Source organism: Olea europaea, chromosome 7 (genome assembly GCF_002742605.1).
Source record: "Olea europaea var. sylvestris chromosome 7, O_europaea_v1, whole genome shotgun sequence".
Lineage (NCBI taxonomy): Eukaryota > Viridiplantae > Streptophyta > Magnoliopsida > Lamiales > Oleaceae > Olea > Olea europaea.
This window is the reverse complement of record NC_036243.1, coordinates 25,099,134-25,116,452: the sequence shown is the minus strand read 5'-3', so window position 1 is coordinate 25,116,452 and position 17,319 is coordinate 25,099,134. Positions and strand designations below refer to the sequence as shown.

Below are 17,319 nucleotides of genomic sequence, written 5' to 3'. Positions count from 1 at the left end.
TACTGTCTCCACATCATTGTCATCAAGTGGACGAGAAATCCAAACAACTGCAACGTACTGCTTCTGCACGAGATGGTTGTATTCGAAATGTAATTGCAGATTAAGATCTAGCTGCAAAACAATACAATTAAAAGAAGAAGTTTACCTGCTTCTCTGCTTCTCCTTCGTGCATCAGTGCCCACCCCTGACTACCAGATTCCTTGAGATTCTTTACCCTAACCTGCACCAGAAATGCACAGAACATTCATTACAACCTACTCTGAATATAAAATTGTAACAAAGACGTGAATTTAAAACTGACTCACATATTTGGTTTCTGTGCTATTTATTTTTGTTTCTATATCTTTTATTAGCGCCTCGGAAAGAACTTGGCGTGCATTTTGGATCTCAACCAGAAAAGGCCGCCCAGTACCCAGCATCCGAACCTATAGAGAGAGATTTCCAAATTAGAATGGGGTGGTTCATCCAACTAAGAGTACTTAAGATGCCAAAGTTTCTATACATCAATATCCTCTCTGCCTGCAGCATGAAATTTATAACTGTCACCCTGGCATATGGGAAGGATGGTGCCTCCAACAATTTCCTGAAAATGTTTAGCACGATACACAGTCAACAATATCATATGTTTTCATCCAGAAAATAAAAACTGCACTCTCAAGAATTTCTTTACCTCGACAGATGCTTCTCCCATCCTTTCATCATCAATAATCCAACGTGTCTGGCTGACTTTTCTCGAGTACTGCATTGGAAAAAAGTAATTGCATGATTTTAGGGTTATACAATGGCAGTACATTGCACCACAAGATCTGAAACAGCTGCAGTTGGTTCTGCCTTCTATCAACATATTCAAGAAAGAGATTGGTTGAAGAATTAAAAAGGAAAATTTCTTGAAATGAATATTATAGATAATTAATTTTCCTCATGCAGAGAGCATATTTTCAGACCTTAGTGGCCAATTTCTCTTTCTTACACGATGTGCCATTTGCATTTTGGTTTTGTGACCCTGCCAACACATAATTCCATTACATGCTAACAATTGGTTCATTGTTACATGGAGTTGGTGGGAAATCACAGAATCTGAATAGCAGATCAACTGTCTTCCAGGATGGTGAACGATTATGGATCAACGTAAAATGTAGTAGGAAATTAAAGAATCTGAATAGCAGATAAACTGTCGTCCAAGACAATAAACGGTTATGGTACACAGGTCAACAGTAACAGAAAATGAAGTAGCCTAGTTAAGATTATCAATGTAAATCTTGTTTAAGAATCCTCATATTATAACTATTGTACCTTAAGATATCTCCCACCAATGTAGATAGAATTTCTGTAGCACTGGATGATCAAGGAGCAGCATCGACTGACCTAAAAGCATCAAAATTCACAGCAATCGTATGAATATTATGTTATGAAGCTCCTTATTATAAACAAGTTTGGCTACATGACTGCATAATGAAAGATGCAAGACATCATGAGTCTGATAAGCTTTACTCGAATGACATCAGCACAGCAATATACCTTCTCCAGAGAGAATGTTAAGCAACCAAGCTTGTGATCACCCAACTCATTTGAAGAATTTTTACGTTCTTCATGTTCTTCAACTTTATGAACATTAGCATGCTTCTTCAAGTCATCATTGTCATCTGTTCCAATCAAAACTTCGTGTCAGACCACCAATTGAGAATGAAAAAATCTTGACCATAACTTTTATTTGAAATATTTGTCTTTGGTGGTTGAGACCACTAGAATAAAAGAGCCAAAAGAATTCATCGATGAGGATAAAGGAATAATAATTTCAATGCAAATTTAGATGTTCCAAATGTTGATTCCATCCATCCAAAAGGCACATCGACAAAGGTATGACCATTCTACCATATTGTACATATTACTGTCTCACTTGCAATGGGATTATCATATAATACACATCATCTTTCTGTGGGAACATTATTATTTACCCATTCCAAGCACCATACAGCTGAAAGATATAAAAGAAAACAAGAAACAAAAATTTAGCACACGTCTAAGATCTTGCTAACTGATTTATGGATAAAAATGCTATCCACTCTAAAAATTCAGGAATTTCAGACATCGAAAGAGTATGCTATACAAAGTTTAACTAATGCACAAAATGAACTTTGATAATCATCATAAGAAACATTTTTAGATCACACTAACATGGTAGAAATACACGAAACCAATCCATTTTAACAATGTCAGACATAGGCACAGAATAAAATGCCCGATTTACTCCCATGTCCTCACAAATCTACTGCTTACTCAGATATATTTTTTTCTTTAAGAAAATTCTATTTCTACAAGATTCAATTAAGATTGCTTAAACCTTCAGCTTGTACAATATAAAGTTCAAATCTATGAATTAAAGATGTGACTCCTCATTAGAAATAAAGTGTGAGAGTAACAAATGAACATGCCTATTTTTCTTCTCTTATTGCATTCATTCCCCTTGCTAATAAGCTGCCCATTTTGTGATGCATCAGAGAGTTTGTACGTCAAACGAATATGGAAAGAGCTTGGATTAGATTTCACATCCTGCAACATCTCAAATATTTTGAACAGTCAGTCCTCCCTATTGGTGGCCTTAACCAAAAAATTTTAGACTATTAGCATTCATTCCAATCACCTGCCTAAAATTTATAACTTATAGTGCCAGACATCAGTTTCTAAGAATATCTCGTCTAATAAAGGCCCAGTGAAGCAAGAAAGACACAATAGAATCATGATATGTTCAGAGTTCGAACAAAATTAGGCAGTCCAAAACAGTGGCACTGAAATTGAGAAGTGTGTTCAAAATTACCAACAAAATTTCAAGAGGATGTGTCAGGGACAATCTTAAAAATTCTTTAATGGTGATGCTTCGAGATGGAAACTTTTCACGGTACCAGGGTTTGGACTCGTATGTCTTTTTCATATACAACCTGAAATGAACAAAAGGAAAAACTTCCGTAAGTTACTCGACTTACTTACTCGTATCCATAAAATCTTAAAGGATAAGGACACATTAGTTATAAGTACATGTATATAGATTAAACTACAAGTAAGATTAATGCATTTGGCATCCCGATCATAAACAAATTCAAAATCACTAATCCTATAAAGAGAACTACTAACCAAATTGCTTCTTCATTATCCACAATAATTGAGGGCAGTGACAGTTCAAGAGAGAAATTTTCAATTTGATGGCACTCTAGCTTTACAACATCGGCAATTGTTGTGGCAAAATCGATAGCAGAAGCTTTTTTTGCCAACATTTCCTTGGCATCGCGGTAGACAAACTGCATGATGCCGAGACAGTTTTTACAAACTTCAACTTCCTCGAATTCTTCAACAGAATTCAGATTATTTGGATGATCGGCTACATCTCCCTCGGTTTCTGCTGATTCCCGAAGAATTGCACTCAGAACCGAGCTGGAAATCGAAGGACAATGAAGGATGTGCCGGTGAATACTGAATAGCCAGAAGATGCATCGCCCACATACCTACATTGGTATATAATTCATGTAAGAGCTCTATCGATTAAGCTGTTATTTTAGATAGAATCACATAATATAACAACATCTATATGATCAACTGATAAATTTTGAACTTGTTGGTTAAAATTTTAAAAGTTTGTATGAAACAGATTTTCCATGAATGATTTGCAGAAACAGTAAAGCAGAAAATGATTTGCAGAAACAGTAAAGCAGAAAATGACTTGTAGAAACAGTAAAGTAGAATATTATGTTCGAAAAATTATGAAAAAAAAGAAATCCAGAATTCGGAAAGAGGATGATCGAGGCGAGAACTAGGCTCTCTGTCCTTAAGACGTTTTTACCCCGTTACACGGTGCTTACGGTATGTGGTAAAGCGTCTCCCAAGATACAACGATCACACTTGCAGAAGCAGCACTTCGACTGCAAGACAACGAATCAGAACGAATGAAAATATTCTCTGCAGACTGATGCAAGGAAGAAGAGATGTATGATGTATGTATGCAGGAAATTTTTCGTGTGTATTCTTTGTGTTGTATGAGGACTATTCAAATAGAGGAAGAAAGTTGACGGTTTTGGGCAGTTTTCCTCACGCCACTTAATGCACAGTTTCTTCGAACTGATGGGTCGGTTAGTAAACTGTCAAAGGGAGGGAAAAAATTAAATTCAATTTTTTTTTAAACCGAAAATAAATAAAAAAAATTGAATTAATTTTAACCCAGACCCAGGCCCACACCCGACCCGACCCGGCCGGTCCGACGGACGGCGGCGCGCGCGCGTGCGTGTGGCCTTTGGACTAGTCTAGACATTGTCTAAAACTCCCCCCTTTCAAAGACTATTGGTACCCTTTGGGGCCCAAACCCATTTCCAAACTTGAAGCTTATTAAGTGGTTCAAGGTTGTGTTTGCAACCTATGTGGGATTGGAACATTTTTCCAATTCTTTCCCATTTATCCTCTTATTTATTATCCAACTTTCAACCATAATTTCTCATTCATATTGAAATGGTTTTTCACAATTAAATATTCTACACTCATCTACTCGGAACGTAGAATTTAATTGAACATTAATCTTGATACATCGAACATCGGGTCCCACTTAAAATTGTGGTCAAAGTTGACCCAATAGACCCACCATTTCCAACAATCCCCCACATGAATGGAAATTATCATGACTATGCAATGCAGACACGAACAGAGAGTACAGGCGAAAGAATTATTGCATCAGGAGAGGTAGCTTTTGGCCTTGAACCTGCCTTAGTGGAATACTATCGAGTTTACTTGGCTAATCAGTGAACTGATGTCTTGAACTGTTCAGCCGTTGGTGTAAACCAAGGCAACAGTATCCACACAATAACCTTTCTATACAATTCTTAGGTTCTCATAGTTGTGTTCATTTTGGCCCTGAACGATTCTTGGGATTCATAAGTGCTTTAGAGAATTTCAAGCCCCAAATTTTCATAGAAGCGGCCCCACTTCACCCTTATATAAGTGATCTCCTATTAAGAGTATTCTGCTATACCCCACTTGATTTATCCAAGCTATAGGAATCATTAAAAGTTACAACTTATCCTTTTACTTTCTGTAGACAGCACTTTTTATAAAGGGATGGTTAAGTGCTTAACTGAGTCTTAATAACTTAGTTGTCCCATTGAACCAAGATCTTGGGATCTCCAGTCAACAAGGTTGGGTTACCATCATTAAGATTCATGCGTGTTTGGCTTTAATCCCATTCCCTTTGATAGATAATATACTTGATCTCTTGGTAGACCTTTTGTGAGCGGATCTGCCAGATTCTCCTTTAATTTCACATAATCAATGGAAATAATACCATTTGAGATCAACTGCTTTATGGTATTGTGTCTACGACGTATATGTCTAGACTTACCATTATACATGCAATTTTGTGCCCTTGCAATAGCAGACTGATTGTCACAGTGAATACTAATTGCAGGCACCGGCTTAGGCTAACACGGGATATCCTCTAAGAAGTTACGTAACCATTCTGCTTCTTCTCCAACTTTATCTAATGCAATAAACTCCGATTCCATTATTGATCGAGCTATGCAGGTTTGCTTTGAGGATTTCCAAGATACTGCCGCACCACCAAGTGTAAATATATAACCACTTGTGGATTTGGAATCTTTCATATCAGATATCCAATTTGCATCACAATATCCTTCTAATACTGCTGGATATCTCATATAATGTAATCCAAATTTTAAGGTATGTTTTAAGTATCGAAGTACCCTATTCAATGCCTTCCAGTGATCATTGCTTGGATTACATGTGAACCTACTCAATTTATTAACTGTGAATGCAATGTCAGGACGTGTGCAGTTCATTAAGTACATCAGACTTCCGATAACCTGAGAATATCTTAATTGATGTACAGGTTCACTTCTATTTTTTGCTAAGTGTAGACTTGTGTCTACTGGAGTTTTGACTGGACTTTCATCAAAGACTCCAAATCTCTTTAGCACAGACTCAACATAATGAGATTGTGAAAGAACGAGGCCATCTGGTGTTTTAGAAATTTTAATTCCAAGAATTACATCTGCTACACCCATGTCCTTCATGTCAAAATGTTTTGTTAGCATTTTCTTAGTGGAGACAATGATATCATGATTGCTACCCAGAATTAGCATATCATCCACATATAGACATACTAAGACATATGCTGTCGGTGTACTCTTATTATACACACATTTATCACACTCGTTAATTTTAAAACCATTTGACAGCATTGTTTTGTCAAACTTTTGGTGCCACTGCTTTGGAGCTTGTTTTAGTCCATATAAAGATTTAACGAGTCTGCAAACCTTTTTCTCTTATCCATGAGCGAAAAATCCTTCAGGTTGCTCCATGTATATTTCCTCTTCTAACTCATCATTTAGAAAAGCTGTTTTAACATCCATTTGATGAATTTCGAGATTATATAGCGCAGCAATTGCAATAAGGATTCTTATCGAAGTAATCCTCGTTACTGGTGAGTAAGTATCAAAGAAATCAAGACCTTCCTTTTGTCTATATCCTTTTGCTACCAAATGAGTTTTGTATTTATCAATAGATCCATCCGATTTTAACTTTTTCTTGAAAATCCACTTGCAACCTAGAGGTTTATTTCCAGGTGGGAGATCAACCAACTCCCAAGTATGATTTTGCATTATCGATTCAATTTCACTATTGATAGCTTCTTTCCAAAAGGGAGCCTCTGATGTTGACATTGCTTCACTGAATGTCTTTGGTTCATTTTCGATCATGTACATTATAAATTCTGAACCGAAGGACGTAGACTTCCTATCCCTTTTACTGCGTCTGAGTTCTTCTTCATTTTCATCATCATTTGCAGTATCGTAAGTTCTTTTCATTGAACTTACATCATTTTTGTCTTTACGAGGAAAGACATCTTCAAAGAAACTTGCATTCCTTGATTCAATTATTGTATCTTCATGTATATCCGTAATCTCGGATTTATGCACAAGAAAGCGATATGCACTACTGTTATGAGCATATCCAATAAATATGCAATCTACAGTTTTTGGTCCTATTTTTATTTGTTTAGGTTTTTGACACTTCTACCTTTGCTAAACACCCCCACACTTTCAAGTATTTATATGAAGGTTTATGACCTTTCCATAACTCGTAAGGTGTTTCATCCTTTACTTTGTGTGGTATTTTATTAAGAATGTGATTTGCCGAGAGGATAGCCTCCCCCCACAAATTCTGTGGTAGGCCAGAACTAATCAACATAGCATTCATCATTTCCTTAAGTGTGCGGTTCTTTCGTTCCGCAATACCATTGGATTGAGGTGAGTAAGGAGCCGTTGTTTGATGAATGATGCCTTGTTGAGAACAAAATTCTTCAAACGGCGCTCCATATTCTCCACCTCTATCACTTCGAATAATTTTTATTGTTTTGCTAAGTTGATTTTCAACTTCATTCTTAAAATGTTTAAACATTTCCAAAGCCTCGTCTTTGCTTTTTAATAGATAAACATAACAGTATCGAGTGCAATCGTCAATGAAAGTGATGAAGTACTTTTTCCCACCTTTAGTTTGTACGAATTTCAAATCACATATATCGCTGTGAATTAATTCTAAAGGTAAGGTATTTCTATCAACTGAAAGAAATGGTCTTTTGGCTAATTTAGCCTCAACACAAGTTTCACATTTGTGATTAGGATCGAAACTCAGAGAAGGTAGCAAATTTAACTTCATTAATTTGCGAACAGATTTAAAGTTTGCGTGTCCTAATCTTTTATGCCATAAACAAGAAGAATCAACAATATACGCAGAAGTAGAAGCTTCATTCATCTTGTTCAATTTAGGTACAATAGTAAGGACGTTCATCTTGAACATCCCATCGGACATGTAACATTTTTCAACGTACATCCCATTTTTAGTTAGTACAAATTTGTCAGATACAAATACTAACTTAAACCCATTCTTGCTAAGGAGAGAACCAGAAACAAGATTTTTCCGAATGTCTGGCACATGCAACACATTGTTGAGGACGAGTTCCTTGCCAGATGTCATCTTCAAGGTCACCTTTCCTTATCCTTCAACCTTTGAACTTGAGGAATTTCCCATGAACAGCTGTTCTCCACTGATAGTTTTGTAATCAGAAAACACATTCTTTTCAGCACAAATGTGGCGAGTGGCACCAGTGTCCACCCACCATTCCCTGGGATTTCCAACACTATTACATTCAGATATTACAGCAGATAGGTGCATTTCTTGAACACCTTCAGACAGATTTTCAGTTTCAACAACTTGTGCACGGTCATTTTGCTTTTTAGGCTTGCGACAGTCAATTGCACGATGTCCAGGTTTACCACAGTTGAAGCAGTCCCCTTTGAACTTCTTGTTCTTCAGGTTTTCTTTTTTCTTCGGAGCAAAGTTTGAGTGCTTCCTTTTCATGTTCTTCTTTGAACTTGATTCCACAATGTTTGCCTTAGCTTCCATGCTTGGTCCCCCGTTCCTCCTTTCAGATTTCTTAGTATCTTCTTCGATCCTCAAATGCACAATCAACTCCTCCATGTTCATTTCCTTACGTTTATGTTTGAGGTAATTTTTGAAATCTCTCCATGAAGGCGGGAGTTTTTCAATTACTGCTGCTACTTGGAATGACTCACTTACAGTTACTTTTTCAGCATGTAAATCATGAAGGAGTACCTGCAATTCTTGAATTTGGGAAATAACAGATTTAGAGTCAATCATTTTATATTCCAAAAATTTTCCAACAAGAAATTTTTTAGAGCCAGCATCTTCAGTTTTATATTTTTTCTCTAAAGATTCCTATGGTTCTTTTACAGTTTTCATTATGCTATAAACACCATATAGCGAATCATTCAATCCATTCAGTACATAATTTTTGCATAAGAAATCAGAATGTTTCCATGCGTCCAAGGCAATAATCGAAGCTCGATTATTTTCTCCTTGTTGAACAGTAGGAGGATCCTCCGTGAGAAACTTTGCCAGGTTCAAAGTGGTGAGATAGAACAGCATTTTCTGCTGCCATCTCTTAAAATCGACACCATTAAATTTTTCAGGTTTCTCTCCGTGAGGAACATGAGTTGAACCAGAAGGACCAGACATCGTCGGCATTACAGTAGCCACAGTTGGCGTTACAGTCACAGCAGGGGGAATTGCATTGGTCCCAACAGTGTTAGCCATTTCTGTTTTCATAACAGAAGATCAACCAGTCAGAATTTATAAATTAAAATTCTGCAGAATATTAACTTTACATACACAAGTACAGTTTATGGAAAATAGTTTATACAAAACAAAAAACGTCTTAAGATTGTTGGTTAAAATTTTAAAAGTTTGTATGAAACAGATTTTCCATGAATGATTTGCAGAAACAGTAAAGCAGAAAATGATTTGCAGAAACAGTAAAGCAGAAAATGACTTGTAGAAACAGTAAAGTAGAATATTATGTTCGAAAAATTATGAAAAGAAAGAAGTCCAGAAAGAGGATGATCGAGGCGAGAACTAGGCTCTCTGTCCTTAAGACTTTTTTACCCCGTCACACGGTACTTACGGTATGTGGTAAAGCGTCTCCCAAGATACAACGATCACACTTGCAGAAGTAGCACTTCGACTGCAAGACAACGAACCAGAACGAATGAAAATACTCTCTGCAGACTGATGCAAAGAAGAAGAGATGTATGATGTATGTATGTAGGAAATTTTTTGTGTGTATTCTTTGTGTTGTATGAGGACTATTCAAATAGAGGAAGAAAGTTGACGGTTTTGGGCAGTTTCCCTCACGCCACTTAATGCACAGTTTTTTCGAACTGATAGGTCGGTTAGTAAATGTCAAAGGGAGGGAAAAAATTAAATTCAATTTTTTTTTAAACCGAAAATAAATAAATAAAATTGAATTAATTTTAACCCAGACCCAGGCCCACACCCGACCCGGCCGGCCGGTTGGACGGACGGCGGCGCGCGGGCGTGCGTGTGGCCTTTGGACTAGTCTAGACATTGTCTAAGACTCCCCCCTTTCAAAGACTATTGGTACCCCTTGGGGCCCAAACTCATTTCCAAACTTGAAGCTTATTAAGTGGTTCAAGGTTGTGTTTGCAACTTATGTGGGATTGGAACATTTTTCCAATTCTTTCCCATTTATCCTCTTATTTATTATCTAACTTTCAACCATAATTTCTCATTCATATTGAAATGATTTTTCACAATTAAATATTCTACACTCATCTACTCGGAACGTAGAATTTAATTGAACATTAATCTTGATACATCGAACATCGGGTCCCACTTAAAATTGTGGTCAAAGTTGACCAATAGACCCACCATTTCCAACAGAACTAGCCCTCAGTTTAATCAATAGCTGGTGTCTAAAAATGTAAAGTTCCAAGCTTTACTAAAAGAATGGACCAAAATCAAAAATATCAATTAATAAGATAGTAAAACCAGTAATTCTGTCTATCTATATTAACAGTAAAAATAACTAAACCACGAAAAAAGAGTGAAAGCGAGAACAGAACGAACTCCGTTGGACAATAAGTCTTTCAAGGCCTCTGGCGGCAGCGAACGGGCAGCGTCCCGAATGAGTTTCAGGTCATCCTCGATACTGGCGGAGGCGGGGCTAACTTGCACCTTGTGACCCCCATCGTTAACATAAGCATCTTTGTCGGCCATTCTGAATAGAAATTTGGCTCCCCTTTCAATTCGCCATGGGCGGTGGGTTACTAGTCTGGTGAACTGTTTGGCGCAATGGACTTCTATTAAGGAATTTTGTCAAAGAGGCCCTCTTAGTCCGGCACTAGTGAATTGTAGCCTTATGTCCGATTTCAAGAAAATATTAAAACAACCTCTCAATATACATCAGGCCGAGAGGCCCCCGAAACATTTGGTTTAGACGTTTAGTTGATGGAAGATTAAAAGTAGCTAAAATAATATGGAGGAAATTGCAAGAAATGTCTAATTTCACATGGTCATTTCTAAAAATGTTCAAAATTTACCCAATGTCCATTTTACGATTTTTTAGACCAAAATACCCTTGTTAGTAATTTCTAATTCCACATTGAACACAAAAATTTATTCATAATTAAAGAAGTATTGACCAATGAAATTTTAACACATAATCTATACTACTTATTTCCAAAAATACAAATGTCAATTCATATTAAATACTAATTTTACCCATGAAAGTCTACCCTACCCAACCCAACCCAACCCAACCCAAATGATTCAAAAACCATAGCACTCTCCCACACTCATCCACTTCCTCGCATTCACTTTCTCTTGTAACCCTAAAAATTTCTTTCATCTCATCATTGCCCGTTACTGCTCCAATTGTCAGAATTTCCATCATCGATCGTCAATCACCACTTTGTTGCCTTAGTTTCCTCTTCTTCTCTCTCAATCAGATTTTTACTTATTTCTCCTTGTTAACTTTGTTTTTTAAGGTTGAGTTACTTTATATTTCTTCCTCTCTAGATTGTCTTGGATATCAAGTAAAAAGAATAGGTAAAATATCTTCAAATTAGAATTATGTGGAAGATTTTCCATTCCTCAAATTTTAATGCTAAAAATGGAGTCTTAAAATTTTGAAAAGTTCATTTTCTTTGATTTTTCTTTGGACCTATGGATATTGGTCATAGGGGTTAATCGATCTAGGTTGGCATTGCTCCTTAGTTGATTATTTTATTGAATATAATTTTGTGCAATACTTGATTAATTTATATATGGGTAGTTGGCAAACGTGTATTTGTTTGTTATTTGATTGAATAGATAGCTTATTCGTTTCTTGAACTATGTCGACTAAGCACGATTTACTTGTGCAGGAAATATCGTGGACTAACTAATTTTGTTAAAATTGATTGATTTGACCATTTAAATGTCTCGAAGTGCTGCATTGTTACTGAATATCATTGATGTTGTTACATGTGTGGAGCTCAATAAAAATGAATAAAATCATGGTTTCATTTGCTTGAGTTCTGTGGTAATTCGAAAATAATGCTTAAAGGGGACTTGCACATGTACTGTAGGAACGGAGTGTATGTATCATGAACGATCTATTTGATAATCCAAGGAATGTTTTTATGTTGTTCTAACGATTTTAGCTCCATGATATTTCGATTTATGATCTAAATATTGTGCTATTAATTAAATAATAGAATAATGCTATTATCAGTAATCAAATTGGATTTAATCAAGTATTGGGAGCTGGTGTTAGCTAGTGTTGATTACATTATTTAATTAATTGTTACTAGGTTGAGAAGTGGAGATCCTAAATATTTGCTCGTTATTCCTTTATATGGAGTTTATAGCGATATCTATAATTATATAATTATTGATCTAGATGCATGGATGTAATCCTCTAGAGCTTCAAAATGAAAAAAGTAAAGCTTTATATGTAACTTGTTGGATGGAGACATGGAGTATATCCTTAAATTAAAAGAACATATTCTTCAAATTCATATTGATTGGATGGAGAATACTCCTTCAAAGTCACTAAAATCTGTACAACATTAAAATCCATGCAAATTAATATCATCTTAGGAACTCATAGTTTTGAAGGGTTTCAAATGTGAAATTTATTTTTACAATTTCATAACTTTCTTAATGTATTCAAGATTGGAATATCTTATTCTATGAATACTTTTATCTTTCGTGTATTGTATTTAATATCTTAAAAATGAATAGCATAATACTTGAGGGAAAATACGAAGCATTGGACATTAAAAGTTTGCGGAGTTTTTATCTTTGTTGTATTGTATTTACTATCTTAAAAATGGATAGCATAACAAACTATTGCTATGTCGGGATATGTATAATTCTAATTGTTAATGCGGTAAGCTTGTAATTTGCTTTTGTAATAGGAACTAATTCGTTACTACAATAATATGTTCAATAGGTTTCGTGTCTTCTTAATAGGGTTTTATAAATAGTAAGAATTTTGAATTCTTACATTTTGTTGAATCTATAAGTATCAATTTATGGGTATATATTTGATTTGACAGCAAGCATTTTCGATGATTAAGGATTTCATATATTTCTTAGGTCATTTTATTTAATTAGTAGGTTCTCATATTGTTTGTTTCTTTTATTTGTAGATGACTTCCAAATGTCAATGCTCCATCGCCATGCCGATCTCGATCAATGAGGGTGAAGATACCCAGTGCTAGCACGAGGACTCCTGTCCAATCGTAAAAGGGTAAGAGATATGTAGGAATGTTGGAGAACATCATTGTGTGTTTGGAAAAATATTTGCAATGTCATTTTGTGTACCATCATTAGGCAAAATTTTGGATGATGGTATAGTTTTGAGTTTCAATGTAAAATTGAAATGGAGACAACGGCATTTTATTTCAGTAGTGACATGTTGTTCAGGTCTTACATTGTGTACACATTCACGAATTGTCGTTCTTGATAGTTGAAATTTCAATTGTCAAGAATAACCGGTATTTAATGTCAAGAGCAACACTCGTTATATTAAGAACTCTCTGAAATCTATAGAACTCTCTGAACCGGAATGAAATTTCGTTGTAGATAAATGAACTGTCAAGTGTTGAGATAATCATAAACATGGTCCAAATGTCGGTATCAACTTTTCAAATGATGAGAAAGTCATGAAATGACGAGGACAAAATCAAACCAATTGACGGACAGGTAAAATAACAATTAGATTTTAAAAAAAGAGTTAAAATAAACTTATTGGACATACAAGCCTCAATATGATTTCAATCAATAAATCCATCGTCATTAACAAAAAGCTCTCATGATTAATACAGTATTATGTTGACTTTACAAGCATGTTGGTAACAGATACAACATCACTATTCAGATAACAAGCATAAGGTCTAAAATCTATGTTGTCAAACAAATGTCAATCAATTGCAATTACATGGAGTACGTATTGGTGTTGAGTCTTGTAATGCAATTACACCATACTTTACTCCTTTATATAAGCATGGTTATGGCTTCAAATACAATGTTCAAACACAATTCCTTATAAGAAATTCCTAACAGTAAGAACTTCTTCTTTCAATTATGCCTTTTTCAACCGAAGAAACTCCTCATATATTGATGTTGCTATGTACCTCTCCCCGCCCAGGTCTTCGATGGACAATCGGATCATCATCGACTTGGAAGATGATGAACAAATGCATGTTGTTGTTCCCTACGTTCCTCAATCGGGAATCGCCACCATCGTGTGAGTGTTCATCCAATTCGATTTCCTGATTTGGGAAACGAAAGTGAGCCAAGCGAACCTAGTTTTGCAAAGAATGGTAAACATAATATGGTCGATGGTAAATACATAATGTTCCGTAGCTTTGCTAAATTTGTAACATAGTTCTCGACATTTGAGAATTACATTTGAAGTGTCATTCTTGACATTTATAAAATGTCGAGAACGGTATGTCGATCAAATACTTCACCATATGCATTTATTATTTTCTTCAACTTCAACCACCATTTTTACAAAAAATTATTCCATCATTAATGGCATTGTCAATACATGACTACCAGTTCAAATCTATCTATCAAAGTTATATAAGTAGGTTGTGACACCACGTTTGAGGAACACAAAACAATAAATATGAATTTGATTTTAAAAAATGATCCAATAATCTTACAAAAAATATCTACTAATTATTTGAAAATTCTAATCCATTTACATCATATATATCACATGTACAATTAAACACAACTTATCAACAAAAATAAGATTTCAAAGAAAATTTAATTGCTATCAATAATTGTGGATGAGATTAAATTTCTTAGAATGAAATTATATGATTTTCTTATGAATTAAAAGTATTTAATTTTTCTAATGGATAATGAAAGGAAACTTTTGGTATTACCTTGCATTAAACGTAGCTTACACTACTTCATTTTCTAGAAATTTATGAGAAATTGAGAAAGAGGGAATTGCTTCATTTTTCATTAGGGGTATAAAGGACATTTTGATATCAAATTTGGCCATTTTTACAAGAGTTATAAAAATCAAACACTTTTCAATTGACAAGCATATAATTGGCCATCTTTTAAAATTTCCCATAAAATATGTGATTAAAATTAATTATAAACTTTAACTTAGATTTCAATCTTAATTTTTAACTAAACCAAATAAGGCTATATCAAAAACATCCATTGGCTAGCTCGACAACATAGAAAGACGGGCTCAACTGAAGTTCGATTGTATTAAGTTTTGTTGTCAAATTGATTTAACATCTTCGTTAACAGAAGAAGATATGTTAAAAAATGATTGGATAACATTGTTGACTTTTTTTAATTAGTCCAATGAAATTCAGCCATTTGATGTTTTGATATCAAATTTGGCCACTTTTACAAGAGTTATCAAAATCAGACACTTTTCGACAAGCGTGTAATTGTCCATTTTTTAAAATTTCCCGTACAATATGTGATGAAAATTTGTAAATTCCATAAAATATATGATTAGAATTAATTATAGACTTTAACTTAAACTTCAATCTTAATTTTTAACCAAACCAAATAGGGCTATATCAAAAACATCAGTTGTCTAGCTAGACAACTTAGAAGGACGGGCTCAGCTGAAGTTCGGTTGTATTAAGTTTTGTTGTCAGATGAGTTTATCATCTTTGTTAATAAAAAGATATGTTAAAAAATGATTGGATGACATTGTTGACTTTTTTTTTTTTTTATTTAGTCCAATGAAATTTTGCCACATGACGTTTCTTTCATGTAGAATGTAGTTATTGTAGCGTGATTGAATTCGATTTATTAGAAAGTTACAAAATAAAATAAAAATAATTATTATGGTAAATATTAAATACTCAATTTTTTCTCTGCACCTTTTCCATTAGAATTCATCTACCGCTTGTAAGATAAAATTTAAAAAAAGAAAAAAAAATCGAATTTTAAACAGTTTCATCACTTTAACTGGCTCATGATCAATAAAACCATTAACTCATCTCTGGCAGTATTCTTCATACTCTTCAGAAGATCAAAATTAAAAGCTGATTACTTTAGCCCCCGGGGCATAGGTTAGTGATGCAAACGACAAGCGTGAGGTTATTTCACGCCTTGCTGACAGCCGCAGTGTGGGAGTTCGATTCCTAAAACATGGATTTGGACTCCTTGTAGGCGCAGTGTACAGGCAGCTCTTGTTTCCTGATCTGATGGGGCACATCCCGCGATTTACCTCCTTCACAAAGTTCTAGGAGCGGGACAGTGAAGTTCTCAAGGTTGGGATTCAACCTTTTTAAAAGCTGATTACCTAAGTACAGTCGTGCAAAAAAAAAAAAAAAGAATCTGAAACCACACAAATCCATGGTGTAATGGTCAAGACTGGTCATGACAACGCACCCTTTCCATCGAGCAAACTGCTTGTACATGCAGGTTATTCAATCAGCAATGACCCAAAAATAGCTCAAACCCGAAGTCAAGATTTCATGCTTGATGAATTCACTTTTGTTTCAATTTTGAAATCAGCTCGTTTATTCAATATTTGGACTGTTTCGTGGATTCATTCGGTTCTTTTGAAATCTGGGATTGATTTGGTTTTAAATGTAAAGAAGGCGAATTAAGGAGGCCCACCAGGTGTTAGATGGATTTAGTGGAAAAAGAGAGATTTGGTGTCATCGTACACATTAATGGGTGGTTGTCTAGGTGGGTTTCAGTATTGACTGTACATGATTACATGGAGAAATGGCAATTAGCGTCGGATGTAGTTATTGGGACAAATCCGTAGACGTGTATGCTAAAAGCAATCAAGTTACACCTACATTAAGTTTGACATTTTTGTGAGGTAAAATTTTTCGGATGACGATAGATGTACACCATTTGTGTACCTAATGCTTGACACCCCCTCACATGAAGGAAGATTTGCATATAATTTATTATGTGTGACCCCCCCCCCCTCCCCTTCATAGGGTGTAAATTATTATGTACACAAAAAGTATACAGGTAGAATAACCCAAATTTTTTTAGACACCGATCTTCACAACACTCTAAAAAATCAATGACACAAATTTTGACAACACTTCGAATGTCAAAATTGATGTTTTGCACAGATGTTAAAAAGGGGTACGTGCATTGAATAGTTTGAGCCACAATTTTAGTTGAAATTAAAATTTACATTGATCATATTTTGTTAAAAAAGAATCAATTAAAAAAAAATTAAACTTGTTCCAAATTGTACCGAACAGAATATTCTAATATCCCCAAAAATTTCTCAACGTTAAGAATCAGAATGGTTCAGGGAAGGGGAAAAAAATAAAAATAAAAATCAACCTTTCAAATGTTGCAAATTGCATGGAAAAAGTGGCACAAAGGTAGACACATATATGGAGCATTTATCCATCTATTTTGAATTGCTGA

The 17,319-nt window shown here is 35.0% G+C and overlaps 1 protein-coding gene across 1 annotated transcript in view; it reads right to left on the bottom strand.

Annotated features, from left to right (window-relative positions):
* The window catches only part of LOC111398105 (putative tRNA pseudouridine synthase Pus10), a 12,341-nt gene extending 1,507 nt beyond the window's left edge, over positions 1-10,834 (bottom strand). The window contains exons 1-11 of the mRNA XM_023025060.1: positions 10,498-10,834; positions 3,130-3,497; positions 2,816-2,936; positions 2,433-2,550; positions 1,519-1,643; positions 1,294-1,365; positions 671-739; positions 503-583; positions 306-425; positions 146-220; positions 4-63 (exon numbers count right to left, since the gene is read on the bottom strand). Of these exons, the coding sequence (XP_022880828.1) occupies positions 4-63; positions 146-220; positions 306-425; positions 503-583; positions 671-739; positions 1,294-1,365; positions 1,519-1,643; positions 2,433-2,550; positions 2,816-2,936; positions 3,130-3,497; positions 10,498-10,647 (1,359 nt within the window). The 5' untranslated portion in view covers positions 10,648-10,834. The remainder of the gene's footprint in view (positions 1-3; positions 64-145; positions 221-305; positions 426-502; positions 584-670; positions 740-1,293; positions 1,366-1,518; positions 1,644-2,432; positions 2,551-2,815; positions 2,937-3,129; positions 3,498-10,497) is intronic.
* Positions 10,835-17,319: the final 6,485 nt, after the last annotated feature.